A 27866-nucleotide genomic window follows, 5' to 3' on the forward strand; every position below is an offset into this window, starting at 1 on the left:
CTGGGAATTTATTCCCCCAGTTCATTCTCTCCTTAAAAACCTGTAGACCTAATTTCTAATTTCTGTTTTGATTCGGTTCCCACCCACCACAAAGTAAGGAGGTGTTTTTTTTTTTTTCTGTTGGATTATAAAACCATCTGCTATCAAATCTCTCTCTTTCACATACAGACTTGCAGAAAATAATAAAGTCACCTCTTCATCTTCTATGGGATAAACTAAGTCGCTTAAGCTCCTTAAGTCTCTGCAAGGCAGGTTTCCATCATTTTGGTCTATCTCAAGTCAGCTCTTAATGTGTTCACACAAGGATTTGCACCAGATTAACTAAATTGGTTTAAAAATGAATAAAGTTGAGTCTTTGTAACCTTCCAGGACAGGAAATAATGACACCTGCTTTGCCTCTCCACCCTAGGGCCTTTCCATCTGTTGTGTCATCTCTGGTGTTGCCATTACTTCAGTGCCACCGGTGCTAGTGGGGCTCCTCAGCTGCCTTTAACACCAGCTCTACTAAGGGGCCAGCAGAGAGGGAACTGATTTAAAGAATAATCACTTTGATCTCTTCCCTTTAGTCAAGCTTTGCATCCGATTCCTCTGTTTGAAGCCGCAGACAGAGACTTAATGGAAGCTGGCTTCAAGCCAGGCAAAGGTTTTTCTTCCCTCTCCTGCACTGCTCCCTCCAGCACTGGTGTGTCCATGCTTGTCCTTGGCTAGGGGCCTACCAAGCCCATCCAATTTGCTGAACTTGAAACTTCAAGGACATCTCCTTTCACATGACTGACTGCTGGTTTTGCAGTCTTTGCACTCTACAGACTCGTGTGTGGTTTTACACAGATGCCCTCGCACGCCCTTCTCTGCCCCCAGAGCAGTCCCTGCGGTCCATGGCCCTGCTGTGCTCTGGACATCAGGCTCTCCACCTGTGCAGGGTGTGTGTGTCCCCACCTTACACTTCACGTGCACCGAGCACTGTCATCTCACCTGACTCCTGCAGTCACTATTCTCTGATTTATATGTTATTTATATACCCATGATATGCAAATGATCTAAACCCAGCAGAAAACACAGCTCCGGCTTGAAGAGAGCACACACAGAAATAACCTTGATGGTTTCCACAACTCTCCACCCTTATGATTTCATCTGTGGGCCCGAGCTTCCTCTTGCTTCACTCATTTAATTCAACGCCTCCTTTCTTGCTCTTTCCCTACCACCTCAGTGTTAACAGCAGAAAACCCTTCATTTCAAGCTGTGCAGTTTGCTTCTCTGCCTTCTTGACTTTTGATCTCTTCAGTACCTGAAAACAGTTTGGTTGGTTTGTTTTTTTTGTTTTTTTCTCTTCAGGCTCTTAATTTCTCTCCTTCTAGGTTAAACAGCCATATGAGTATCTTCAATTATTCACATTATAAAACCCTTGCATCATGGTCAGTCACTTCTAGACATGCACCCTCCAGTTTCTTATACATTATTTAATTCTGTGTGCAGGAAAGCTGCTATTTAAAATAAAGCTGTACAGTGTCATATTGATCTGCTCTTCAGATGATTCACATGTTGCTTAAAATCACATTAATGGATTACTATTTTTTGCCTTTTTTAATTTGTTTCTGACTGTTCTGAGGGGCTTAAGAAACTATCCTTACACAAGGCTATATATTTAATTTTCTTAAGACATTGGATAATTATAGAATCACAGAATTGTTTAGGTTGGAAAAGACCTTTAGGATCATCGAGTCCAACTGTTCACCTAACACTACCAAGTCCTAAACCATGTCCCTAAGTGCTACATCTACATATCTTTTAAATACCTCCAGCGATGGTGACTCAACCACTTCCCTGGGCAGCCTGTTCCAATGCTTGACAACCCTTATGGTGAAGAAATTTTTCCTAATATCCAACCTAAACCTCAACTTGAGGCTCCTTACTCTTGTCCTATGACTTGTTACTTGGAAGAAGACACCAACCCCCATCTCGTTACAACCTCCTTTCAGGTAGCTGTAGAGCACAATAAGGTCTCCCTAGAACCTCCTTTTCTCCAGTTTTAACAACTCCAGTTCCCTTAGCCACTCCTCGTAAGACTTGTGCTCTGGACCCTTCACCAGTTTGTTGTCCTTTGGACATGCTCCAGCACCTCAGTGTTTTTCTTGTACTGAAGACCCCAAAACTGAATATAGTATTCGAGCCCAAAACTGAGCAAACAGTGTTGAGTACAGAGGGACATTCTCTGCCCTAGTCCTGCTGGCCATGTTATTTCTGATACAAGCCAGGATGCCATTGGCCTTCTTGGCCACCTGGGCACACTGCTGGCTCATATTCAGCCAGCTGTTGACCAGCACCCCCAGGTCCTTTTCTGCTGGGCAGTTTTCCATCCACTCTTGCCCAAGTCTGTAGCAGTTACGTGGGGTTGTTGTGACCCAAGTGCCGGACCCCGCACTGAGCCTTGTTGAATCTCATACAATTGGCCTTGGCCCACTGATCCAGCCTGTCCATATCCCTCTGTAGAGCATTCACTCCCTCAAGCTGATCAACACTCCTACCCAACCTGGTGTCATTTGCAAACTTACTGAGGGTGCACTCGATTCCCTCATCCAGATCACTGTTGAAGATATTAAACAGAACTGGCCCCAGTACTGAGCCCTGGGGAACACCACTTGTGACCGTCCATGCAGCCATGGATTTAACTCCATTCACCACCACTCTTTGGGCCTGGCCATCCAGCTGGTTTTTTACCCAGTGAAGAGTGCATCCATCCAAGCCATGAGCAGCCAGGTCCTCCTGTTTGCTGCCCATGCTGCATGCATTGGTGTAGATGCACTTCAGCTGGGCTACTGATCCCACCATCTTTTTTGGGAGGTGAAGTCCTAATTCCTACATGACCATGTCTCAATAAAACAGTAGGTTCTGAAGCAGTTTCTAAGGCTTATAAACCTTATTCTTTACACTGAATTTTTTTAGACTGTCTTCCAAGTACACACTGCCAACCGAAGTAATCTTCCAATTTTACACAACCTTATTGTAAAAGTGCTGTCAGGTCAAGGGGATTCATCTTCTGTCCTTCAAACAGATAATAACCACAAAGCACCCACATTTCCACACTTTTAGTCACATATATTGTCTTGTCAGCACACGTAGTCTTCTCGGCTCTCAAATTGCATATATTACAGGGCCCATCCATTATCTAAAAACCTAGCTCATGGATCCACTTCATTTCGCTGCCTCCCAACCCAATTCATATCTCAGAAGACAGAAAATGTAATACCCTCTCTCCTAACACCTAATGACTTGCTCCCTGTCACAAAGAAACTTGCCAGAGGGGCTTGATAGAGAACTGCAGCCACGCCGTTATTTCCCTAAACACTCATTCCAAAAACATAACTCTCCCTGAATATATACCCATGTACAGCCACAAAAATGGACTTATAACTCACCCCCTCTGGCACATGCATATTGTTTTAAGATGAGTAACGAATGACTCATACTTGTCTGTTTGTGATAGTCCCGTAATATTATCCATCGAGCCGGAATTTTTACTGCCTCTTCACAGACAAATGGCAGATAAAGGGTAAAAAAATCTCAGCCCTATTGATGTTGATGGGAAAACACCCACTGATTTAAGTGGCACCAGAATTTCTGGTTGAAGCTGCATCCTTCAGCATCAATGACACAACTGAAATCATGAAGAGAAAAGCACATGACCTGATGCCATAAATCATTAGGAGTCTGGTGGTCCCTACTTGCTTTAATGCTTTCTAATAGTGCAGCAGATGTATTAGGTGCAGTCAGGTGGCAGTATGTATAGCTAAGATGGTCTGACATTTATTTTTAAAAAAACAAAATGCAGTAAAAACATCTTTGTAACATTTTAACCATTGAAGATGAAATACTACAAGAATTCCAGGAAAAACAGGTGGACAACAAGAGGGAAACTAGGAGAAAATGTTATTTTCTCCGTCTTCAAAGACCTATTGTGGTGAGACACCCTGTAGTCTCCATGCTTTGGGACTGCTAACTGGTGAGGTCAGGGTAGGTCACTTTGGACTGGAGATCTGCCCTCCACCATGCTAGTGAATATGCACCGAAACCATGCCAAAGCTGGGCATGGTCACGCTTGAGCTAACTGAGCAAACAGAAAGCAAAATGTGGTTGGGAAAGATAAGCTGCATGTGTACGAGGGGAGGTGATAGGTGGCCCAGCAATGGAGGGTGTCCAGTGCCTTGCCCTTCACATTGGTGGCACAGCCCAAGACTGCACTGTGCATCAGGCCTTGATAAGACTCCATACCCCCGTGTGGGTGGATAACAGGGCTATAATCTCAGATGCCTCCTTTGAGGCAAAAACCTAACCAAAACCCCAAAATGCACAACCCTGAAATTCAGCACTGAGGGGAACAATGTTAACCTCAGAGGTAAATGTGATTTTTGGCATAACCTAACCCAAGCATATAATCATATCACCTTATAATTTTAATATAGTGCTTTTGTAAGACCTGCTGGAATGACAGAGAGGTTTCCCCCATCCTGAGAGATGGTATCTTAGTGTCCCACCCAAAGCAGCACAATATTTGAAGAGGAACGTGCAGCCCACACAGAAGTATGGTGGGAGAAGGTCAGTCACCTGAAGCTCTTGATGGGGGAGAAAAAGAAAGAGAAGGCAAGAGTCAAGAAGTGGGCATTAACTGCTCATAAGACAGCAGACAGCTGAGCAATTATAGTGACTACTTTGTCTTTAAATGTTTGTTTTTTTTAAGCTGCAACCCAAATTCAGGAAGTCTCATTGTTTGCAAAAGCAGGTACAGTGATTTAAATTCCTGAACACTCGCACAAATTAGTTGCGTGGTCCAAAGGGGAAATGCTTTTGTCTGAAAAGGCCTGACTTTGTTCAGCACAGCTACGAGGGTCACCTTCTTCTGACATGGATTTCTAACAGCAGACCCTGAAACATCCTTTCCAAAATGCACAGCTTTGGCCATGCCATGCTTTGCTTCGGTCATCCCCCACTGTCATTTTAATACAAATGATAAAAAAGGAAACATCCCCAAACCTCTCTCATTTCTTGGCATAACCCAAAGGAGGCCATGTTGCACTTTTTCCATAGCTTTGTCTCACAAGTCACTTTATAGACAATAGCAGATTAATTATAACCACGGGTTTAGCAAATCCCCATGACAAGATGTCCTTATTGTGGTTGAGACAGCGTGTGCTGAAATGATAGGGAGGAAATCTGCTCCTTTCCCACATATAAGTCTCTTGGTGGGCTTGTAACAAGTGAAAATAGCACGGCTGCTCTCACTGAGCCATGCAGGGTACGCTGAGGGCCTGAGTGTGACTTTGCAGGCTGCAATGTCATTTGTAGCGAGGGCTTGGGTGACTGAGATGAGAAGGAAGGAGAGGGGGTTACTTTACTTGATTTGGGGTTCATTCAAGTGACCAACGATTTGGATGTTTTCTTAAAAAGATACAGTGAGAATCAGAGCACAGACAGAAGTAAGACCCTGGGAAAAATAAAAAGAGGTAACTGAATCAATGACATCCATCAAGATACCTATCCATGGTAGCATTATTTTGATGTTCAAGTTTATCAAGAGATGGAACGAAACATTCCATCTCTTTCCTGGGCTCTCTCCTTCCCATGTTCACAACAACATTTCTGCTAGTTAAAAATGTACTGACTTAAATTACAGGACAAATACCTTCAGAAATCAGAAATAAATCTGGATAAAATGATGAGATTTCTTTCAAAGCAAGTCCCAAGGGCAGTGCCCACTGTAAACTCAGGGTTAAGGAGGGAAGCAACGCTCACTAGTTGCATTCACTGCTACAATTTATCATTCATTCTTCACTGTCTGCATTCTCCTGACTTGCTGAGAGCATCATCACCAATGTCAGTTCTTCGGCCCATGCCTGAGCTGGGAGGGAAGGCTACCTGCAGAACTTGTCCCACTGCACATGTCCTTTCCAGGGGCTATTTTGTCACATCCTTGTCTCCTAGGCAAAATAGTGCCATATTTGTGAAGATAAAGAAACACAAAACTAGGGCCAAAGGTGAAGTGTGATAGCTCAGCACCAGACAGTATCTCCCTGGCCTTGCATACAGACAACTGGTCTGTCCCATGCACCGAACTAGACAGAAATCCTATGGGAAAAAAAAAGTCATCACATTATTAAAGATTGTACTAAAAAGTAGATCTGCAGAAGGAAACTTTATTTTTGGCTTTTTCTAATTTCCTGTGTGTTTGACTTTGAAATATTAATAAACTTTTAATACAGATTTTGGTATTCTGTATTTATGGTATCTACTTAAATGAAAAAATAAACATCCCCTGCATAAATGGAACATAGATGTTGCATCACCGAAATTAAAAAAAAAAATAGATCGACAGCATCTTTAATCCTAACTTTTTGAAAAATGTAGGTTTTTTGCAAATCTTTCTTAATGACTTACTCCTTTTTGGCTTGCCTGTTAAGGCAACTTTTATTGGCAAATGCCTGTTTCAAAACATTGCTGAAGAAGTATTCAAATTCAGCACTTAAAACTGACAAAAAGAGAAAAAAATCCTCGTATTTTTGGTTGCCAGATTCACTACGGAAAAACATTTCACAAAAAAGTATCATTCATCTATTGTCACAATGCATTTCTAAGTGTTTGGGTAAGGCTAGGACTGTATTGATCTTTCTGGAATGGAATATTCCTATATACAGCACTTCAAAGCAGTTTCTATATTTTAATGAAAACATTGATATGCAAACAAAATCTATGGCTTTACTGAATGGTATGGTTGACATGAAATTAGTTGGTTCTGGAATTCGTGAAATATTTCTTTTGTGCTTTTGTTCCTTCCTTTTTTTTAAAGTTCCATGTGAGAAAAGGAAAGCTTATATCTGGAATCTTCTTAAGAGAAATTTCCATTCTCTCCCATCTCTACTGAGGCCCTCTCAGCCAGGAGTTCAAAACTGTTTTCATTTATTGGTTGTTTTAGTCGGGGCTTGGCAGGTCCCCAGGCCAAGACCACCATTCCTTCCAGCCAGGCCAAGGCTTTACCAGGAGAGTGCATGTGAGACACTCACTTTGCTATTGCTTTCTTTTGGTTTAAAAAAAAAAAAAAAAATTATTGTGGTCTGTAAGGACTTTCATCAGTACTAAATTCAAATGAAGTTTACTAGTTCATTGTATAATCTGTGTAAAGTGTCCAAAGAAGCTTAATTCCTCTCTTCCCTCCTGTGAGCAAACCAACAGACAGCTTTTGTCTTTGGTTTTGAAACAATAGTTTCCACTGAAGCTTTAAAAAGAAATCTAATCCTGAATAGTTTCCTCCTTAGTTGTAATAAAAACTTATTTTAATACATACAGTCCATTTGATGTGTCTTTTAAAAGGGAAATGGTCTTTTAGCATAGCATGAAAATAAAAAGCTCCAGCACAGCATTTTTTTATTTATTTTTTTTTTTACCTTTCCACATGGTCAACGTTGCCTGCCACACCGACCCCTCCAATGGTATAAATTTTCCCATCGTACACCAGACTGTTATGCCGACACCTTGGGACTGTCATGCGGGACACGAGGTTCCAGTTATCGAGCAAGGACATGTAACACCAGACATCAGCAAGTGTGACACCCGACTCCATGCCACCTGGCACCGATGTGTGGGTGAGGGAAAGAAAAGGGGAGAATTACGTGAGATCCTGGAATGGCAGCAGCTTTGCACACAGCAATCAAAGCCAGTTACAAAGTAAAAACTCTTCAAATGACATTTGACTAATTAAAATAAATCACCCTCAATACTGAGCATCTGTTCCAATGATGCGTATCTGTGTCATTTATTCATGCGCCCCAAAGGCTGTTTTTTTTTAATAAGATGACATGAAGAAATCAAGATGTCAGACTACGAGGGACATGTACATAAGGGGATAGACCCTTTCCAGTGTTCATAAATAACTCCCAGTCTATTCAATCACTGTAACACTTGCGAGAAAGTTTCAGAAGGCAGAGCCTATCTTGGCTTGTGAGACACAGGCTGGTCTAAAATCTAAAATGCTTAATACAGTGATGGATTGACGCAACACATGCATGGGCACAATAAAGTCAGTGCTTGCACTGTAGGCTTCACATCTAATTTTCAGGGAGAAATTCCTTATTTATTTTCATTTGCTGATAAAGGAAAGAACCACCTGTACCACTCCTGTAAAACAGCTGAAGATGCTCTAGTTAAATATTTATATTGGTCATTTTTAAACTTCTGACTGAAGCTCCCAAGGTAGTCACTTAGTGGGTGTCTTACTATCCCCATTTTGAAGCACAAAGAGGTGAAATGATTTATTTGAGACCACACTAGGAGTCAGCGTTTGAGCCAGGAAAAGAAACTAGACTCAGTTCTGTGGTTTAATGAGAAATCCAGGCTTCCTCCTTAGTATTTTGCTCTCCAAACCTATGCTATGCAGTGTGGGATCCAGTACTTGGAGGTTGCAGGGGTTCATTCCCACTTCTGTTGGTTCCCTTTCCCTTCTTCCTCTGCCTGGTAGGTTTTAGCAAAGCAAAATATCAACCAACACTCAGCCACGTTTCTAGCCATGTGGGATTTTCAGCTCTCCTATTGTAGCCACCGAATACCATCAGATTGCTCATCCAGATACAAGGGAAAGAGATGAAATAAACTTTTTTTTTTTTTTTTTTTTTTTTTTTTTTTTTTTTTTTTTTTTTTTTTTTTTTTTTTTTTAGCAGGTATGGCACAGCCTAAAATGGCTTTACATGTTGGAAAGTACCTCAGCTAAGAATAACTAAAAGTCAGCATCTCACAAAAGCCTCCATAGAAGGCTTTCGCTCCAGCGGCAAAATGAGCATGGGCAAAAAACTGTCAAGGAGTAATTTCCAATCAATCCTTAGGGCCTCTATGCAGTATTAATGGAATTTAACACCACAGGCAGCAATTTACTGCGGAAAACGCAGTGAGGGAACTCGGCAAGGGAAAGGCAACAGCTGTAACCCCTTACTGGTACTGCCTGGCGCATCTGTGCTCCCAACTACACCCTCAGATTGCACACATCTGCACCTCCCTGCCCAGGCTCCTCTTTTAATCATCAAACCTCCACTCAGCTGCCATCAGACCATCCTTGCATCGCCTGGTGGGAATTGCTTTTCCCCCTCCAGCCAAGCAGAGGTACCACCAGACCGCAAAAAACCCAGACACTGTGATGCTACGGGCACAGTGTAGACAGCTGCTTTGGGAGTTAAAGCCTTTTAAGGAGCATGGTCTCAGTTTCATTGAAACTAAGAAGATTATAGGGCTAGTGACTACTGTCAAAAGAGAGGTCTCAACAACAAGTACAAAATGTGAATGATCCTGTAAATAAATACTGTAAGTGTAGGTCACATATTCAGCAGTTCAGCCTGTCTGTCTCAAATTTCACAACCCACCATTTAGACTCAACTACAGCCAGTATTTTAAATTGTGTTTCTATGGCAGTGAAACCTCTTTGCATGCTTGATGGTTGTCAGATCTATTTTCTTCATGTTGCATCTGCAAAATGTTGCTGTTGACTGCTTTGAGAGAACTTTAACGCCGCAGAGAAATGGAGAATGATAAAAGCAGGGAAATCCCTCTCTCCCAACCTCCTTCCCACTTGTCTTTTTTTTTTTTTCACCATGAGCAGCTGGGTAAAACTCTAGCATGTCCTTCTTTGTCTGTGCTGCTTATGTTGTAAGGAGGACACTTTTCACCCAGCCTAGTAAATCTGGGGGATCAATGGATCGAGTGCAACCCTGAGGATAAGCACTGGATAAAAAATTAGGAATGACCTGTGCATTTGCAGCCCAAAAAGCCAAGTGTATCCTGGGCTACCTCAAAAGCAGTATGGCTAGCAGGTTGCAGGAGGTGATTTTCCTCCTCTACTCCACTTTGGTGAGAGCCCACCTGGAGTACTGTGTCTAGCTCTGGGGTCCCCAGCACAAGACAGACATGGACTTGTTAGAGTGGGTTGAGAGGAGGGACATGAATATGGTGAGAGGGCTGGAGCACCTCCCCCGTAAGGACAGGCTGAGAGAGTTGTGGTTGTTCAGTCTGGAGAAGAGAAGGAAGGGTCTGGGAAGACCTTCTTGGGGCCTTTCAATACTTAAAGGAGGCTTATAAGAAAGATGGACAGAGACTTTTTATCAAGGCCTGCAGTGAAAGGACCAGAGGTAACAGTTTTAAACTGGAAGAGGGTAGATTTAGATTGGACATAAGGAAGAAATTTATTACCGTGAGGGTGGTGAGGCACTGGAACAGGTTGCCTAGAAAAGTTGTGGATGACTCATCACAGGAAGGGTTCAAGGCCAGGTTGGACGGGGCTTTGGGAAACCTGATCTAGTGGAAGGTGTCCCTGCCCATGGCAGGGGGGTTGGAACTAGATGATCTTTAAAGGTCCCTTCCAAACCAAACCATTCTGTGATTCTATGTTTCTATGAGATCTGCTGCTTACCTGAGAGATAGATGTTGTCCCCAGCGCTGACCACACTGAAAAACTCTCGATCATAGAAAGGCAGGCTAGCCAATGGGTACCACTTGTTGTTTTGAGGATTTAAGCAAGTGACTGCTGTTAAAGCACGTTGATTCATGCCAATCATCTGACGACCCCCAACTAAGACTATTACTTCGGCTACACCTAGGATTCAAGTAAGAAAAAGAATATTATAAAAAAGTGTCATCTCTCAACCAGGCAGGACCCTATCAAAATATACTCTGCAGTCAGGCAGTCAGGGTAATTTTAATGTACCGTATATAAATCTGTTTTAGACTGTGCAATCAAATCAAGAAGGGTGAGAAAAAAGGGACTCTGTGTGTGGGGGAGAGTGGTGGGTGAGGAATGACACTATGAACATGCTTGGGAGAACTTGAGAGGGAGCATGCCATCTGGGCAAGACTTGAAGGGGAAAGAAATAAAAAAAACAGTTCCATATAAAGATGTCCGTTGACTTCAATAGTTTCTGAGCGAGACCTGCATGTAGCAAATTCCTGTTTCACTGAAGAAAATGGGAACTTTATCAAGGCTTGTGATAGCTTTGGAGCTTAGGTATTATCCAGGAAAAGTATGTTTGGACTTTAACCTGAAGAAAGTGTTCTTACACTAAAAGCTAATGTCTGGAGAAGATTTAGGCTATGGTTATGGTTCTTCACCCTGATCTCTCTGCATACACTCTATTAACATATAATTTTTTTTTTCTTTTTTCCCTTTTCGAGAGAAAGCAGGTGTTCCAGATGTAACTAACGTGCTCAAGTCTCGGATCAGAGTCTTAGTGTACTAGGTGCTAGGAAATGTGACGGAGATAGCCCCTGCCCTAATATAGTTATTAACTGAGATTTATCTGTGTTTAAACAGCTCCCCCAAGCCTATAACATGCAGGGTGTGCAGCAAGACATATTCTCTGCTCTTGCAAATGGATCAACTTTTGCAATCCACATCTCACATCTTTATTACCATTTCACAGCCAGAACTGAGTCAAATCTGATCTGAGTGTTACTCCAGGCTCATCCCTGCAGTGATGGGTCACAGTTTAGCTCTGGGACATTTTCTGGCTCCAACCCCAAGAGTCAATTGCTGGGGATAGTTTGGATTTAGCATTTAGCAGAAGTGTTAAAAATCTTTCTGCGGCAATTGTATGTCCCAGTGCAATTTGTCACCAGGACAGGTAGGCTCAGAAGCAGGACCATGAGTCCACGAGCTGGAAGGAATCACCCATTTCAGAAGCTGTGCTCATGGCTGGATCTGTTGCTGTGATGTGTTACGGTGCCCATCCTAGAGACAAGAGTTCACAGGCAGGGGGGGGTCACAAGTGAGGAACTGGGATTGCCAGCAATAGAGATCAGGAGTGGCAGCAGAGAAATGTGTCTTCAGAGTGATGGATTATCGTCATTCTTCATTAGTGTTTTCAAAAAATGTGTATGTGTCATTCAAGCAAGGTTACTCTCTTAAAAGGTATTAAGTTAAAGTGCTGTAGTTTTAAGTAAATATTTCTCAGTAACAAGAGATCATTATTTTTGCGCCATACCAGAAAATCTAATCACTTGTGCAAGACATAACTTGATTATAATCAATGACCTCGAGAGGACATGTGACACGATGCAGCGAGTCCACAAAGGGTGTTTAGAAATCCTTTGTGCCTACATGAATGCCGTTGATATGCAAAATAACATGATTCTATATAATTAGACTCTGACCTAAAAAACTATAATCACCCTCTCTTACCCTGAGAGAATCACTTTTCCCTCATCAACAAGCTTCTGGAAATGGATCATATTACACCTACAATTTTATATACATAAAATAAGCACTTTTCAAAAATCCCTTCAAACATCACACCATTAGTCGTCTTCAATGAAAGACTTTTTAGGGTAGATTGTTATTGAAAGTCCTCTACACTTCATCCTTCTGAAAGGTGCCTTGATGAGGCAGTCTCCAGAAGCTGCAAATGCCGTGGTTTGATATGCCATCTCGGTGCCACATTAGCATTAGTGGCAGTGACAGAAAGTTTTGCCTGGCTTTATGATTGTAGTTACGGGAGGCAGAAGTACAGGCAGCATGTTAAAACAATTCACCTGTTTCATCTGACTCCTTCTTGGATGAAGTTTTCCTACATATTTGCACCACTCTGCTCAGCAAATATTTAGGATATTTCTTTCTTTGCCATGACATGGGCTCTGCTGGGAAGTTGGGCACTTGGATTCCTTTAATGTATTTTTCCGAAAAGGAAAATGCATGTGTTCCTCAGTTGAGAAACTTCTTGAAGAGACACAGTTCTTCATAGCTGCTGGGTTTTTAAAAGGGAATATATAATGTGTGATCTCTTTGTTTTGGAGGCAGCAAACAGCCTGTACTGATACTGAAAGACTCACCATATCAAAATAATATATTTACATAGGGCTGTGAAAGTGAAGCTGTTTTATGAATGTTAGCTAATTGCCATTAGCTGAATGTCAAAGAAGCAAATTATTTGCCTGTTTTTGCAGCTAGAGAAACTGAGGCATGGAGGGCAAGGGGCTCACTTTCAGGACAATTGGGGAACATCACAGTCTCTGCCAAAGATAATAATTCCTAAAAAGTAGGCTCCTTCTAAATCTTGTTTCAGAAGCATACATCTAAAACTCACATCCGACCACCTGGGAGAGGCTCCTAAATGCTCAAGCAAAGTAGAAATGGAAATTTGAGCTTGAAATATCACCAGACTCCGAGAAGGAGCCAAGGGAAGGAGCCGAGGTCTGTGCCCCGTCCTAGGGCATGTCCTGGCCATGCCTGGGAACTGCTGAACCAGGGAGCGGGTGCCACTGAAGGAAGTTTTCCTTTACCTGCAGAGAGCCTGGGCCGGGTCCTTGGCGTCTGCATCTCCTGTCGGGCGTGCGGCAGCATGTGATAACGTTTGGCTTCATTCACGAGATCCCGGCAAGCCTCTGAAGACTTTATCAACTCCTCGTTGTCAACAACATTTAGCAGATAGCTGGGATGGATGAAGGGGAGGCGCACCACTGCCAGTAACTCCGCAGCATACTGCAAGGGGGGGAAAAATAATAACACACTGCAGACTTTGTGCCAGAGTTTAGCTGCTTGGCATCTCCACCTCCTTCCCTGCAAACCATCCCGTCACCCAACCTGGAAAGACACTTGTCACTGATGCTGCACCTGAGCGCTGCCTGGCAATCAGGTGGGACAGAGACCGTGCAGCCCTCAGTGCTCCCCAACCCAGGCTGGTATTGGTCCCAGGAGACTGAAAATAAACTTCAAAAGGTGGCAACTCCTGTTATATAGTGCTGTATGGAGGGATTTTTGAAATAAAAGCTCATTCTGAACTCAGGCTGAATATAACAGCTTGTGCACTGGAGACATGGAGTAAGCTTTTGAGTCTTCTGAATTAACCTTGAAATGTGAGCATGGTTGTTACACTGTAAAAAAACCCCAAACAAGTCTTTTTTTGGCACTAGAAATGTGAAACAAAAGCTGGTAAATAGGGTGGATTTCAACAACTGCTATGGCAGAGACAGAGTAGTATCAGCCAATTTGCTAAAAATCTTTTAATTAATAGGGTTTATTTGTTGGTGAAACAAATCATGTAGTTCTAGATTTTGGGAAAGTCAGACTCCAGAGGGTGCTATACAAATACTGACAGTAAGTTTCATCTTCTAAATAAATACATTAAACCTCTGAGGGCAAAGGACACCCAAGCAAATGAAGCTGTCTGTAACTGAACACAGCTTAAAGAACAAAACCCCAAGAGAGAAAACTGCAATCGAAAAACCAAGAGTCCATCCCCAGATTATTCTTTTTATATATAATTGGTTGTATCACAACACAAGAGTTCAGTGAAAAGCAGAGTAATAGGAAAACATGGTTCTCGAGAAGCCGTGCACACAAACAGGATGCAAACTAAGGGTGCACAGCAAGAAAAGACAATCATCTGTTGTAATAAATATTCATATAGCCACTGCATCCAAAGATCCCAACTGGGACTGAAGCCAGGACGCAAATAAATATTCCTCAGGTCTGTGCAACTGGTCCTGAGAAACATCAGGCACCAGCAGCATCTGCTGGCCTGCAGATGCCTCTGGTTTTCCAGAAGCTACTTGGCTCTTGCTTTCTTTTTCAGCAGCGTGCGTGTCCCTGCAGCACGTGAGAGCCAAGTCACAGCAGGAGCAGGGATGGGAATGGGGCAGGGACACAGCGAGATGGGAGGGTGGGGATGTGGCCTGAACCAGCTAATGGGCTGCCCAGGCAGGTGAGCCACAGTGACACCCTGGACTGCTTCCAGGGCTTCCCCTTTCCCCACCCAAATTGAAGAAGCAGGCTTCATTAAGGATGAAAACAGAGGATTTATCCTTCCAACAGCAACTCACACTGCTCTCCTGCCAGAGAGCCACATCAGCCTGGTGCAAGCTCATGTGACTGCCTGTGGGGAGCTGAACCCCACATGGCAGCAGGGAGATGGCCATAGTCTCAGGCTGACTCCTGGCCCCCTTCTCACCAGCCCTGCTCGACACCTAGGCCAGCAGTTTTAGATACAGCCCAAAGTGTTTAGGTCTGGTCACGCTGAAGTTGTTGAAAAGGTGATGCAAAAGGCACAGACAAATGACAGTGCTAATCTTCTGGGAAAAATCCTAGCAGTGAGTCTGTGGCTCCTCACTATTACCTCTGGCATGGCACGGGGCTGAGTAGGGCTTGAGATCACTTCATCAGCCTCCAAATCAGAAAAGAAGACACTCCTCTCTTTTCCACTGCCGGAATCCATTTCTGAGGTGCTTTCTAGGAAGTAAAACGGCTGTTTCCCTTCCCGGGAGTCACGAATGTCACGCACTTGGCTGCAGATATCTTAATACCATTAAACGATACCTTGTAGGAGAGGGAGTAGTGGACATATGGCAGTGGGTGGCAGAGCTCTGATTTCAGGAAGTGCTTTTTTTAAGAAGGTTGGGGGCGTTTAACCTTACATGGGAGCCAAGATGAAACGTGGCATCGAGACATGGGAAGAATGCAGATAGCGGGTGTACTGGGGATGAGCCAGACAACCCCCATGGGAGAGGTTAATCCCCACTACAGGCTGCTCAGGAAGCAGCACAAGTTGCTAAAGGGCAGTTTAAATAGTTGTAAAAATATATGGAGTGTATAGCAGAGCCAGCACCTTCCCTCAGTGTGGCGGGACATGCCAGAACTGCCCCTGATGCTCCTGAGTCAGGTCTGCGCTGGAAGCAGCCATAACAGAGCAATGCAAAACACAGGCACAAACAGTAGAGCCACTAAATTAAGACACGGGGGTTTGACAGGCACCACGATGTCCCAAAGTTGAGCGTGAATTACCATTGGGAAGAGAGCTCCCATCTGTTCGGGGATGGACGATCCCATGGGCCCGGCGGAGTGACCGCCTCTTGTCTCCCACCTTTCCCAGAACAAACGGGGCAGCGTTACTGCCTGAGCACGGTGAGCTCTCCCTCTCGCTCGCCCACTTTGCTTTAATTAGATAAGTGAGAAAATGTGATTCTGTTTCCCTCCTGGTTTCCCCCCTCCCTCCGCTTTCTCTCCTCTTTTGTCTGAGCTCGTGGCTTATTTTGAAGGGGAATAATAATTAGAACATGTTGCTCCCTTTCATCAGCTTGAAAGTTAATGTCACATATCAAAACCGATGTCACTTTTCACTTGTGTTCTTTCCTTTGCTCGAACATCCAGAAAAAGCTGGCTCTGTGTGTGTGTGTGCATGACCGCGCACAGTCGCGACTCGGGCTCGTGGCTGATAGCATTAAGGGTACATATAATTGCAGTGTTTTTCACCAAGGGATTTGAAGAATATGTACCATCGCAGTGCCTCTAGAAGACAGGAGATGCTTTTATAAACCAATGGCTTTTTGCACCAGCTCTTTTAAGCACTATAGTCAAGGGTGAATTTCATTTAGCCTCACTGATTTAAGAATATTCAAGTGATTTAGGCAATCAGCAGCCTTTTTCTTTTGGATTCTCACTTATGAAGGCTTCCTAGCTCTGTTAGCTATGATTGTACTAAATATCCTGTTACTGTTATCCTTTTCATTTAAGACTAGAATACGCATCATAAAGCATTTCAACCTCCTTACTGTCTGTTATTTGCGCTCCATTCTCTCTTGTCTTTCTGTTGTTCCCTATACAGCTATGAAATAGCTACTGCACCTACTGATTTTTCCGGTTTTTATTAAAACAGCAGAATACCTGTGCAGGGCACATTGCCAAATTTAGCAGACAACAACCTCAGGTCCCTGGAACTGCAATTTGCCTGTAATTCTGAGGATGTTTTCTTCTCACTACTCGGCTACAGGCGCTGGCTGGACAAGTAGAAGTATTTCTTTGGTCTTTGCTGGGGATCACTTAGGACTACTCTACAACCTGCATCACATACCAGGGTGAAGCAGAAAATATTTATGCACCTTTGGGCCTAAAATTAAGAGTTATAAACTCATAAACATGGGAGACTGTGCCTTAGCTCCTTGAAAACGGACACCATTATGCAAAAATCTAACCAATTTATTGTTTGAGAACTGTCAATGTTAGGTTAATGGTTGGACTAGGTGATTTTCAAGGTCTTCTCAAACCTAGATGATTCTATGATTCTGTTTAAAATGCTAGAGGAGATTTTGGACACCATCAGCACGGGGTTTTCAGGTGACATGAATCTCAGCATAGCTCCCATTGGATGAAGGGAGCTGCTCGGGTTTTGCACCAGCAGAGGATCTAGTTCATAAACTCCTTGCTGAGCACTGATGCTGCCAGATACCTCCATGGTGCCGTGCACAGCTGAGATGATTCTACAGGAGCCAGAGCACTGCTACCACATGAGTAAAGGCTTTTTGGACAGTCACTGGGGATACAGTAGAGTAGTGCCTTTTGAGCGATGCTACCTGGACTGCTTCAAGGCACCTATTTCACAGATACTGATTTCAGTGTCTGAACTGAAAGTCGGGCCTTCAACCAGCCTGCAATCACAAGTGTGCTTCATAAAAAACAGGGAAAGAAAAATCTTAGGAGATCTTATCTTTCCTTAATTACCTAAACATTTCAAGGGAGAGATTCAGCTGTAGATTCAGACATCTAAATAGGTACATACAAGCAAGTATTTACTTGTCAGCTAGACATGTGTAAACTCGTGTTATAATTAATAGAGATTTAGTCAACACACTTAACACACTCCCCAGAGCAATCTGAGCTGAGAGGATGCATCACACACCAGGGGAAGTAGAGAATATCAATGTCCCCTTCTGGCCTAAAACTGTGAGCCATCAGCTCCTCGAAAAGGGAGTGTGTTCCTCAGCACATGACACATGGAGATGGCTATAACAAGACATCAACCCAAACTGGAGGGTGATTAATTCTGTCCTCTGATGGGAATTTTTGTGTCCGTTTGCCCTGGGCACTGTGCTTGGAAGGCCATGATCATGCTGCAAGGAAGCCTAAATGTTATCATTGGATCAGTGTTGACTCAATGATCTACGTGATCCTCTATACTTTGAAGATGATCCCTTCAAGCTTTTCCCTAATAATCTGTTCATACATAAATTAATCCCATTTTGGCAGGCAGGCCAGAGCTTGAGCACACTATATTACAGAACAGTTGAATTTTTTTTTTTTTTTTTTTGTTCCTGGCTGATAGTTAGAGTGAGGACATTTACTTTGCTAAACTTTTTGTGACATTTCTTCTCCTGCTGATTCTATTGGTCTTATGAATGCTTGCTTGCAAGCGGGCTTTGTTCTGGTATCTTCTAAGTCTCAGTTTCAAAACCCTCTTCAGTATCACATTAAAAATAATCTTTTTATTCTCAAATCTCTAATCCAGTAAAATCCTCACAGGTATTCTCCAAAAGGACTCTCAGTGTGCTCCTGCAAAGACTTGGGCTACAACTGTATACAGTTAGTTTTAAAAGGAAATATGTTTACTGCTAGAGTAAAATTTCCTGCTCCTTAAATGCTACACTGGAAAGCTCTGAAGATTTTTAACATTTTTGAAGTAATGCCCAGAGAGGTTAAAATAATGTTTCCCTTATGCCTTATACCTCATCTGTTTCTCTAGTTTACTGTTCTTCCTACAAAGGACCCTTTGTGCTATCTGCCTAAAGAAACAGGCTTCAGCTAGAAATACAAATAAAGAAGTTCGATTACCCACATTATGATAGGGGTTTGCTCCAGTAAACTGATGTTTCAGCTCCTTATGCATAATTCCAATAGTTTTAAAAAACATTATGAAGTAGGAATATATTTGATTCATCTGAGATTTATGAAGGGGATTTATGTCATCTCACATAAACCCTGGGTTCAGACTCTCTCCATGTCTTGCACAGGCCAGATCTAAGAGCTGCAGCAAGGACCTCCTCAGATGGAGGAAGCCATCAGGGACAGATCTGAAGCAGAATCAGTTCCCCACTGCATAAATCTCCTTCAAATGAGAAGAGGGCACTTTAATTAAAAACAAAAGCCCCAATCCCCCCAAAATGGCCAGGTAATGAACCAACGGCTGTGCCGATGGTGGCAGTTGGAGAAGCAGCTTGGTGGCCAAGCAAGAAAGCTCACTGGAGTGGTGACATGAGTGGTCCCTCCTCGCAGCCATCTCCAGCCCAGCCCAGGCTTCCCCAGCAGGATACCCAAACTGATATTCAAAATGTTGCTGGCTCCAAGTGTCCAAATGCAAGCCCAGCAGGGAACTGGCTGGTTTGGGGAAGCCAAAGCTGTTGGTGCATTGCTTTGCCATTTTCAGAAATTTGCCTTTTTCAGTTAGGTTTTCACTGTGTGTCCTGCTACTTGGTAACGAGGGTACTTGCTTTGATACCTCTAACCCCTGGGTATTACAAAGACACACCGTGTTTCCAGTAACTTCCTGCACATTCCTACATCCAAGGTCACATCCAAGCCCAACCTAAGCTCTCTGGTGTGTTTGGTATTATTTATGAAACACCTGTACTGACTTCTTGGAATTGCAATGCTCCCTTCAGATTAAACCAAACGGCTTAGTAGCATGTCAGCCAACAGCCTCATAATATCATGAGATAAACATGTGGCAGAAAATCTGGTTCACAGGCACTGGGTTCAGCTGGTGGCTTGGTGGCGGGATGCCACGTGCATAGATCTCATGCCTAGCAAGAAAGAAAGAGCAGCTTCTCTGTCTTTCTGAAATAAGGTTTCAACATGACATCTTCGTGGCAGCACAAGCTGACTAAACACTGTAATGTCATCAGCGGCATGTAAAGTGAACTGCTGTCCTCTTCTCCGAAATGTCTGCAAAGCAGCACATGGGTAGGTATTTCAAGCAGTAATATGATGAGAGTTTTTTAAATACACAGGAAGAGAAATCACTGATCCATTGTACTTGGAATTTACCGCATACTAAGGCTTAAAAAAACTTCACTCTCACCACCCAATCTCTAACTTGCTGACTGAACTCGGTCAAATAAACCCCTTAAGTTCCCCCAAAGGTTACTATAGAGGTGAGAGGCATTTCTTTTGTTTATGGGCAATCACCTATTCAAACACCCATATGCACACAGATGCACTGCAAAAGCATGCTGACAACAGAATGGCTGAAGCTTCTAAGATGCTTCATAGAACCAAGTAAACTCCTGATACACCCCTGATACACCCATCCCTACAACACACTGACACGTGAACCTGTGTGCAACAATTCTCCAAAATGCTTCTTGCCTATTGTGTACAACAAGTTTTTTTCTGGGAGTCTGAGTGCTGGGGCCATGTGCAGCACAAGGCAACGCAAAATGAGCACATCTGAGGAGCTACTTGCAGATGTGTGGTTTTGTAAGGCCGTTGCATCAGAACCAGCAGAGAAATATTTTCTAAAAAAATAGGAAAATGTGTTGAAAAAGCCACAAATTAAGAGGCTGAGCAGACTGGGAGACAAGGGAGCTTCTCAAACCAATTTAAACTTCACAGAAGTAATTCAGTAGATACTCAGTTAAGGGTATCCCTTTAAAAAACCTTACAAGTTTAGTATGGTGAGAATTTAAGGAACTGTTCATGTCACCTGCATCCTCTTTTTTTAAAAAAATTAATGCAGTTTCTTCCTCCAATATATAGCTAAGGGCATGTTCCTGCACTGATTCTGTTCCTGCTGCTGCCTTTTCTACTCCCTCTGTAAGCCCATACAGGCTCTGAGTATGTCTGCAAAAGATTCATTTAAATCTGAGCTCTTTGAGCAGCCCGTCCCTGGGAAATCACAGGGGTTACCGCTCATCCCTTGCGTTTTCCACTTTCAGAGAAATTGGAGCTTCTTGCACTTTCATTATGGCATCTTTCTGAATTTGTCTGCTCTTCCCCGCAAATGGATTTCAAAGCATTAGGGTAGTGTGGGCTTTTCAAAGAAGCCTAATTGACTGTAATAGAGTGTTAGTGCCTAATTCACTTAGGCTCCCTTGGAAGTTTCCTTATCATACTTATTCCGATATTGCTTTCCTGAAGCTTAATGCCTTAAGTACATTGAGTGATCAGTTAATTTCCTATTATGATGAACTTCAGTAATTTGTACATGCTGGTATTTGGTATCAAGTTCTGAATATATCATTACCTCCTTGTTAGTGCAGGGTTGGGATTGTGCTTGTTTCTTGTCCGATTCTCCATTTTCTCGAAGCAAGTAACTCTTCTGCATAGCTTTGGAGACTCTTTAAAATGTGCCTGCGAAATTACGCTACCATCTCAACAGCCTAACTGCAGACCAAGGATCTTCCATCTGCTCTCTCATGGTTACCAGCCCCTTCTCCTCTGTAGGATCTTGCCTCTGAATTGACATTCTCTGTCACTGCTAAAATATAGCTCATGGGCATTTGTAACATTTTTGACATAAATCCTCTTCTTCTCTCCATCACCTTACCTTACCTTCACTGACAGATACAGAGCTTTCAGGTGGGCTTTGTGTTTGCTTAGACTAATTTGCCAAGTCTCAAATTCATCTCAGGGGTCCTTACTGTTGTTACACCCCTTGCATCCTTCCAGGCAACTCCTCTCCTTGGGGCTTCAAACACTTGTAGAAGTTTATCCCTCTTTAACTGTCATTAGGCCAAGTCATGCATATTCACATCTTTTAATCTTTTTTTTCCTCACATCAGTTCCTTCAGTCTTTTAATCATTTGTGTTGCTCTTCTCTAAATTACCTCCAATTTGTCTACGCATCTCTGGTTCTCAGGCACCATGAAGATGCTGTTTAAACAAATCTGCCTCTGAGGACACAAGTTCATAGGCGGCTTGTTAATGCCTTTATGGTGGAGACATTTCATTTTGTTATTGGACACCATGATTTTAAACAGGGTTTGAAAAAAGGGCACACGATTATATCCTTGCAGAGGCCCACAAAAGGTGACTGCCATTCAGCTGAGCTTCTCATCTGTCACTTATCACTGCAATACTTGCCTCTCTTTCAGCACTACTCCAGGTAACTTGTTGGAATGTTTGTCCTCCCCTCAATTCTTGTCCTTCCTCAGGGCGAGAGGGAAGCTTCATGCAACTGGGAGTCTTGTTTTCCTAGGCTTTCTGTTGTTAAGAAACATGTTACTGTGTTTTCATGTCAGAAAAACAGATACAACTTTGGACTTAGACCAGAAGGTGGGAAAATTTCCAATGAGATTTGGTACGTCCATGCTCTGAGCAGGCAGCGAATTGCTGTACAACCAGAAACTTCAGATATTCCCCATCCCACACTAATGCTGAAGCTCTGCACAGCTCTGGCAGTCCTCAGTACCAGTGGACAATATGGCTCATTATCCACCGGATCCTTCCAACAGCCCATGTGGGAGGCATCACTTTCCTCCAGCTCAGAGTGTAAGAGATGGGGACCCAAGACCATGCAGAGAGCTGGGGAATGAGCTCAGGTGAAGACTCCTTGGGCCCTGGCAGAAATCTTTGCTGGTTTGGACAGCTGTGATTGTGCTGGTTTCCAGACAGTAAAGCCTCCATTATACAATATATTTTTTTTTGCATGAGTTTGCTGGAGTTGTAATAAGCTTATCAAGTGGATAACTGTTAGGATAAACCCTACAATCTTGTCCATCAGTCAGGAAGAGAAATAAATAGGCAAAACAAGTAGATTCAGCTTTTACAGATGTGTCAGTCAGCTGCAGGCTTTCCACTCAGTGACAAGCAATCAAGAGGACTCCTACAACCAGTGCTCTGCGTCTGCTGGTACAGGAAATTACCTACCTACCTGTCCAGACCTCACATCACAGGTTGCTTCTTTTGGTTAGACCAATTTTACGTGACTGCACTACCACCAGCGCTGAAATAGCTCCATAAACATTACCATATGAGCTGCTGCACTGCTCCAACGCACTGGATACAGTTATTTACCAAATCTTAGCCCAAGACATATGTCATTGTCTGAGCTGCCTTTCTGTCTTACATAGATGGATCAGTAACCTTTAAAGCACTGTTATTCCTTCTTTGTAACAAGGCTTGGATGTTGTTTTTTGTAATGCCACAGAGTACTTTTATAAGCACTGTAAGATGTCGTATGAGCACAATTTTTGAAATTAGAAGTCAGCCAGAGCACAGCTTTTCAACTAGCCTTGCAAGCAAATCCCGGTTCCTTCCCTGTCACTGCCCTCCAGGGTGGGGAAAGAATTAACAAAAGCAGAAACAATTAGATACCCGAAGAAGAGCTTTTAGAAAGGCAGACAAGAGCAGAAAGATAGTACACCCAACGCCCTTCCAGGAGAACAGGAGGCTCCATTGAAAATCTCCTTCTCAGAGGCTCTTAGAAAGGGATTCAGACAGGAGAGGAGGCAGTGATGGGTAAGTTCTCTTAAGAGTGTGGCACAAGGAGCTGTGGTGTGGGGAACACAAGTGGTGAGATTTACTGTCTCCAGACATAAGCTTGCACTCCTGAGTGACACAAAGCCATTAAAGCACAAGGAGTTTTGGAGGGCTGCAGCTGCCCTGGGGGCAGAGGGTGCTGATTTTAGAGAGAAGGCTCCTTCTCCGAGCATCCCTGTGAGGATATCTCTGCTGAGCAAGCCCCTGCCAGGCTCTGCCAGGGAAGATGGACATGCAGGTGAGACACAGAGCACAGACCTTTCCCTGTTTATGCCAGACATTCACCTTTGGGAGAATCACCAATTCAGTGCTTGGAAGAAGCTGCCAAAGAGGCATTTTAATCACCTGCTATTTGAGCTACTGAAAATAAAACCATGACAATAGGTTGGCCTGTCAGGTAAAGGGAGATGGGGAGCGGGGAGATATGAAGAAAGTGCAGACCCTGGAAATCTGGGCCCTGAAAGATTTAACTGCCTGGACTGCCTTTGGGAGAGAGAAATAAAACCAGACTGGTCACCTGAAGAGTGCAGTAGAGCAGGAGTGATGTCTTGGGGCTGCTGCAATTCATGGCTAAAGCCTCTCCAGCAACCCTCCCAACGGATCCCACCAGCTGGGTGAAGAAACAATCCTGTTGCTGCACTGGTGTCCTCCACCTGCTGGTTCCCCACCCCAAAGAGCCTAAAGAGAGCTGAGTGAATCCATCTCACCAAACTGTGCATAAAGCTGAAATATGTATGCACAGCTCCTGCAAGAAGCCCATCCTGCATTCAGTATTGCCATGGTCACCCAGTTCTGCAAACCTCTGAGCATCCTGTGCACCTCACAGAACCTTTGGCAGTTCCTGGCATGGTGGGCCTTGCCACACACCAAGCACAAATTTTCAAGATTATTTAGGTTTATTTTCCTTCCTATCCACCGTCAGAGCTATTTGTTCCTGGGCTCTGAAAACGCAGAAGTCATTACTGTAAAGATGGTACTTTTCATGGTAAGTATGAGTTCCTACTTTTAGAAAATAAGTACCTATTTAACTAAGAGCTTTATAATAGATCAAGCAGTGCAGAGAGTACAAAAAAAAGTGAGAGCTACAGCCTAAAGAAACCAGTTTAGTGGTAGGATTTGGCAAGAAAATAGTTATCTGCTTGGTATCTTTAATATTAATTTATTCAAGACCCTCATCTCTGGATAAATACAAATTAAAAATTAAAAGCCCTTGTAAAGTAATGCATGAAACCAAAGCACCACAGAGAAATTTGGAGAAGCAAATAAAACTGCCATCATAAACTACAAAGGCACTGCAGAAGCCAGGCAGAGGGGAAGGCAGCTTGGAGGTAAAAAAAAAACCCAGAAAACCAACCCAACCTCAACATGAAAGGAAGAGAGCAGGAGGTGGTGGTGGTGGTAGCAGCGAGAGGGGGGCAAGGATAACCACCACTTAAAAAAATAAATTCATAACATCACCACAGCAGGGCTCAGAGGAAATATTTAAACCAGTAATTTTGAAATCATAACCCAGACCGCCTGGTGAGTGACACCTTCTGTTTGCACCAGACAAACAGGCTCTTGCCACAGAACTCCCGTACTCCAGCCCCTGGGAATAATCTCCAAGGTTGCATTAGGTTCAGAGCTCAGAGCTGCACAGAGCTGACGGCTGTCATCAAACTTTAAGCAAGCAGGGAAATACTCTGTAAAACAGTGTGTTTTTCAAGGTCAGCGAGGGCCAGAAAGGGGCCCATTTTAATAAAAACAATGATATTGTCTAAATGTTTTAAGCAATAATAATATTGGGCAATACTAAATGGCATCACTGGCACGTGGAGTACGTGGTCAGAGAGAGTGGTGAGTCCCCAGCACAGGACTGCCCTGCTGAGCTACATCACCTGCTTGCACAGGGCGGGACAAGTTTGGAGAAAGGCCCTGGAGGGGCTGGGGGCTGAGCTGGTGGCAGCAAGGCTTGGCCTGGCATGGAGTGCCCCACCATCCTTAACGTCCTTACCCTCATCCAGCAGCACAGTGAGATTGGGAAATGCTTTTTCTCCCACTTTCCAGGTGAGGGACAGAGATGCAGATGCTCCAGATCACATCCAATGATGTATTTAACATCCCACTGCACATTTAGGTGCTTGAATTCCCATTTAAATCAAGAAAAGTACAGCCTTCCACGATGTGGGACAGCATCAACAATGGCCAAGGGTTTTCCTGAGTCCCAGTCTGGTCCATAAGCAACTGGACTGTCCTCCTTCAACGAGCCAAACCTTTGACCGGGGATCAACAGAAGTTAGCCTTGCCAGGGTAGGCTGCAATTTTGGCCTCCAAAGGAGAGGAAAGGAGGAAAATAACCTTCCCCTTCTGGGGTCTGTGGGGAGAACTGGCCTCCAAATGGAGATGTTTGTAGTTCAGATCACCACAATTCACTACACACAGAAGCTGACATGCAAGATCTGCACTGAAGGCAAGTGGCAGGTTTTTAAATATCACCAGAGATGTCTTCTGGGCTCAAGGAAAATCACCAGCCTCCAAACAGTCATTGCTTCTAGCTTTTATCTGGAGATAGTGCTGGGCAAATGTAATATGCTCAGTTTCTTTACTCAAGAGCAGACTGCATAGCTCAGATGGTTGAGGAGACGCTAATTCTAATAAATATATAATACCCAAGGGGTTATCTAAGCAGCCAATAGAGATACAAAATCTTTTTGTGTGTGTGTGTACTGAAGTTATACTCATTCAGTATGTGGCATCAAAAGAAATACAGATTTTCTGACAGATTTTTATTTCCCACTGTTACTAAAATGCATCCCCTTCTTAAAGCAGCGTCTCACACATCTCTAATCCTTCCCAATTTATCTCTGACCGAGTCTGCAGCCAACAACTTGAGGCCCTAGCTTTGTACCATGCATGTCACAAATGAGATTTTTCATTCTAAATGATCAGATACGGGGATCAGATTTTAAAATTACATACATTTTGTGCGTAGCCTGCATTCCCTTTCTCTTTTTTTATTTGAACTGCCCATCCCATCTCCTACACACCCTCATGTTTAAAATTGCACGGGGATGGTTTCTATTTTAAAAGAAGCATTCATGGGAACGGAACAGAGTGAGGCTGCTGAGATTATTTTTACCTGAGCTCTGATTGCAGCGTCCTTCTTAATCCACTTTATCACTGTTTCATACACCAGCTCCTCTGCTTTGGTGTTCAGGCTGTCGTTGGACATGTAGGAAATGAAGTCATCTTTTGAGATATTAAGTATCTCTTCTTGATTTGCCACCTCTGGGAAAATTTGCAGGGCATATGCTTTGGCCATGTTGTATAGTTCAGTGCACTGCATGGCTTCAGCCATGGCTAGAATTCCTAGGCAGTTGCTAGCAGTCAGCTGTTTTTCTAAAAGGAGCAAAGCAAAATAAAAAAGCAAGTGAGAATTATGAAAAGCAAGATTCACATTTTTACTGAGATCATTAAAAAAAAAAGTGCCACAGACAAACCTCCAACCCTAATTAATTTCAGGGAGTTAATTAGAAGCAGCACCCTGGGTTACTTTAGGACTGGGGTTTAAAATACAAAAATCAAAGTCTGTCTAACAACTGAGCTGGGGATGGGGAGAGAAATACACTTTCTGAGTTTGCTTTTCATGTAAGTCTTCACAAGGCACTGGGGAAACCTACTGACATAATAGTATCTGGGGCTTCCCAAGGGACGGGAACCCAGCCAAGAGACTGCTGCTATTTCTACCGCCTACAATGTTGCTTTAAGAAACAGCAAAGATGTAAACGCCAGTGCAGACACTTAAGAATAAATGCAAACAGCACTAAGGACATTTCTGAGGATGCTGCAGTCGCTTTATGATAATTTTTGCCCTGTTCAGCTACTAAGCTACTTCAAATAAAAAAAAAAATCCTTCCCCCTTTTTTTTTTTTCAAAGGAACTTTGTTACTGCCGAATGTGATGACATCCCTTATGCAAAACACAGATTATACTAACGCCTTCTGTTAAATGTTGTGTAGTGGGTTTCAAAGAAAATCATGCACAGAGCAGACAGCATTATCTCCTACCCAGCAAACAGAAGTAACGGCACAGTGTGTAGCTTTGTGTTAAAAGTGTGCTACACCATACATTTGACTGTACTGTTTTCCTTTTCAGTTATTCTGAAGAAAAATCCACCAATTTCAGACATTTATAAGAGGAATTCTCAGATTCTTCTCAGCTTTTGTTAACCAAGCTAGTACTAATACACAAAATCTATTCTTTTAAGATAGAGGACCAAGAAAAAAAAAAAAAAAGAGAAATAGACTGCAACAGATCACAAAAGCATCAGTACCAGTGGCAGGCTTCTCAGAGAAGTATATCACATTTGGGCAGTATCATATCCTAGTGTACGATTTCAGAGCACTGGACAGGAATGTGTGATAGCCCCACATCTCTTCAAATGAAACTCCCATCAGATTGCTTCTGCTGGAAATGCTCAGGGATTTTTCCCTGCACCCAGTCTCTGCCTTCATCAGATTTAAAACCTGCACACTACACATGGCTTTTATTAAAATGGGATTATGATTTTTTTTTTTTAACCTGGCATGAGATTAGGAGTTTTGTGTTTTGTTTTGGTTTTCTTTTT

At 43.1% G+C, this 27866-nt stretch overlaps 1 protein-coding gene across 1 annotated transcript in view; it reads right to left on the reverse strand.

Annotated features, from left to right (window-relative positions):
- Nucleotides 1-27866, reverse strand: part of KLHL29 (kelch like family member 29) — a 356805-nt gene that overhangs the window by 25194 nt on the left and 303745 nt on the right. Inside the window, exons 9-12 of the mRNA XM_026844878.1 lie at nt 26379-26638; nt 13297-13495; nt 10436-10618; nt 7431-7611 (exon numbers count right to left, since the gene is read on the reverse strand). Coding sequence (XP_026700679.1) covers nt 7431-7611; nt 10436-10618; nt 13297-13495; nt 26379-26638 — 823 coding nt within the window. The remainder of the gene's footprint in view (nt 1-7430; nt 7612-10435; nt 10619-13296; nt 13496-26378; nt 26639-27866) is intronic.

This window comes from Athene cunicularia, assembly GCF_003259725.1.
Source record: "Athene cunicularia isolate RWA chromosome 3 unlocalized genomic scaffold, athCun1 chr3_part1, whole genome shotgun sequence".
Taxonomy (NCBI): Eukaryota; Metazoa; Chordata; class Aves; order Strigiformes; family Strigidae; genus Athene; species Athene cunicularia.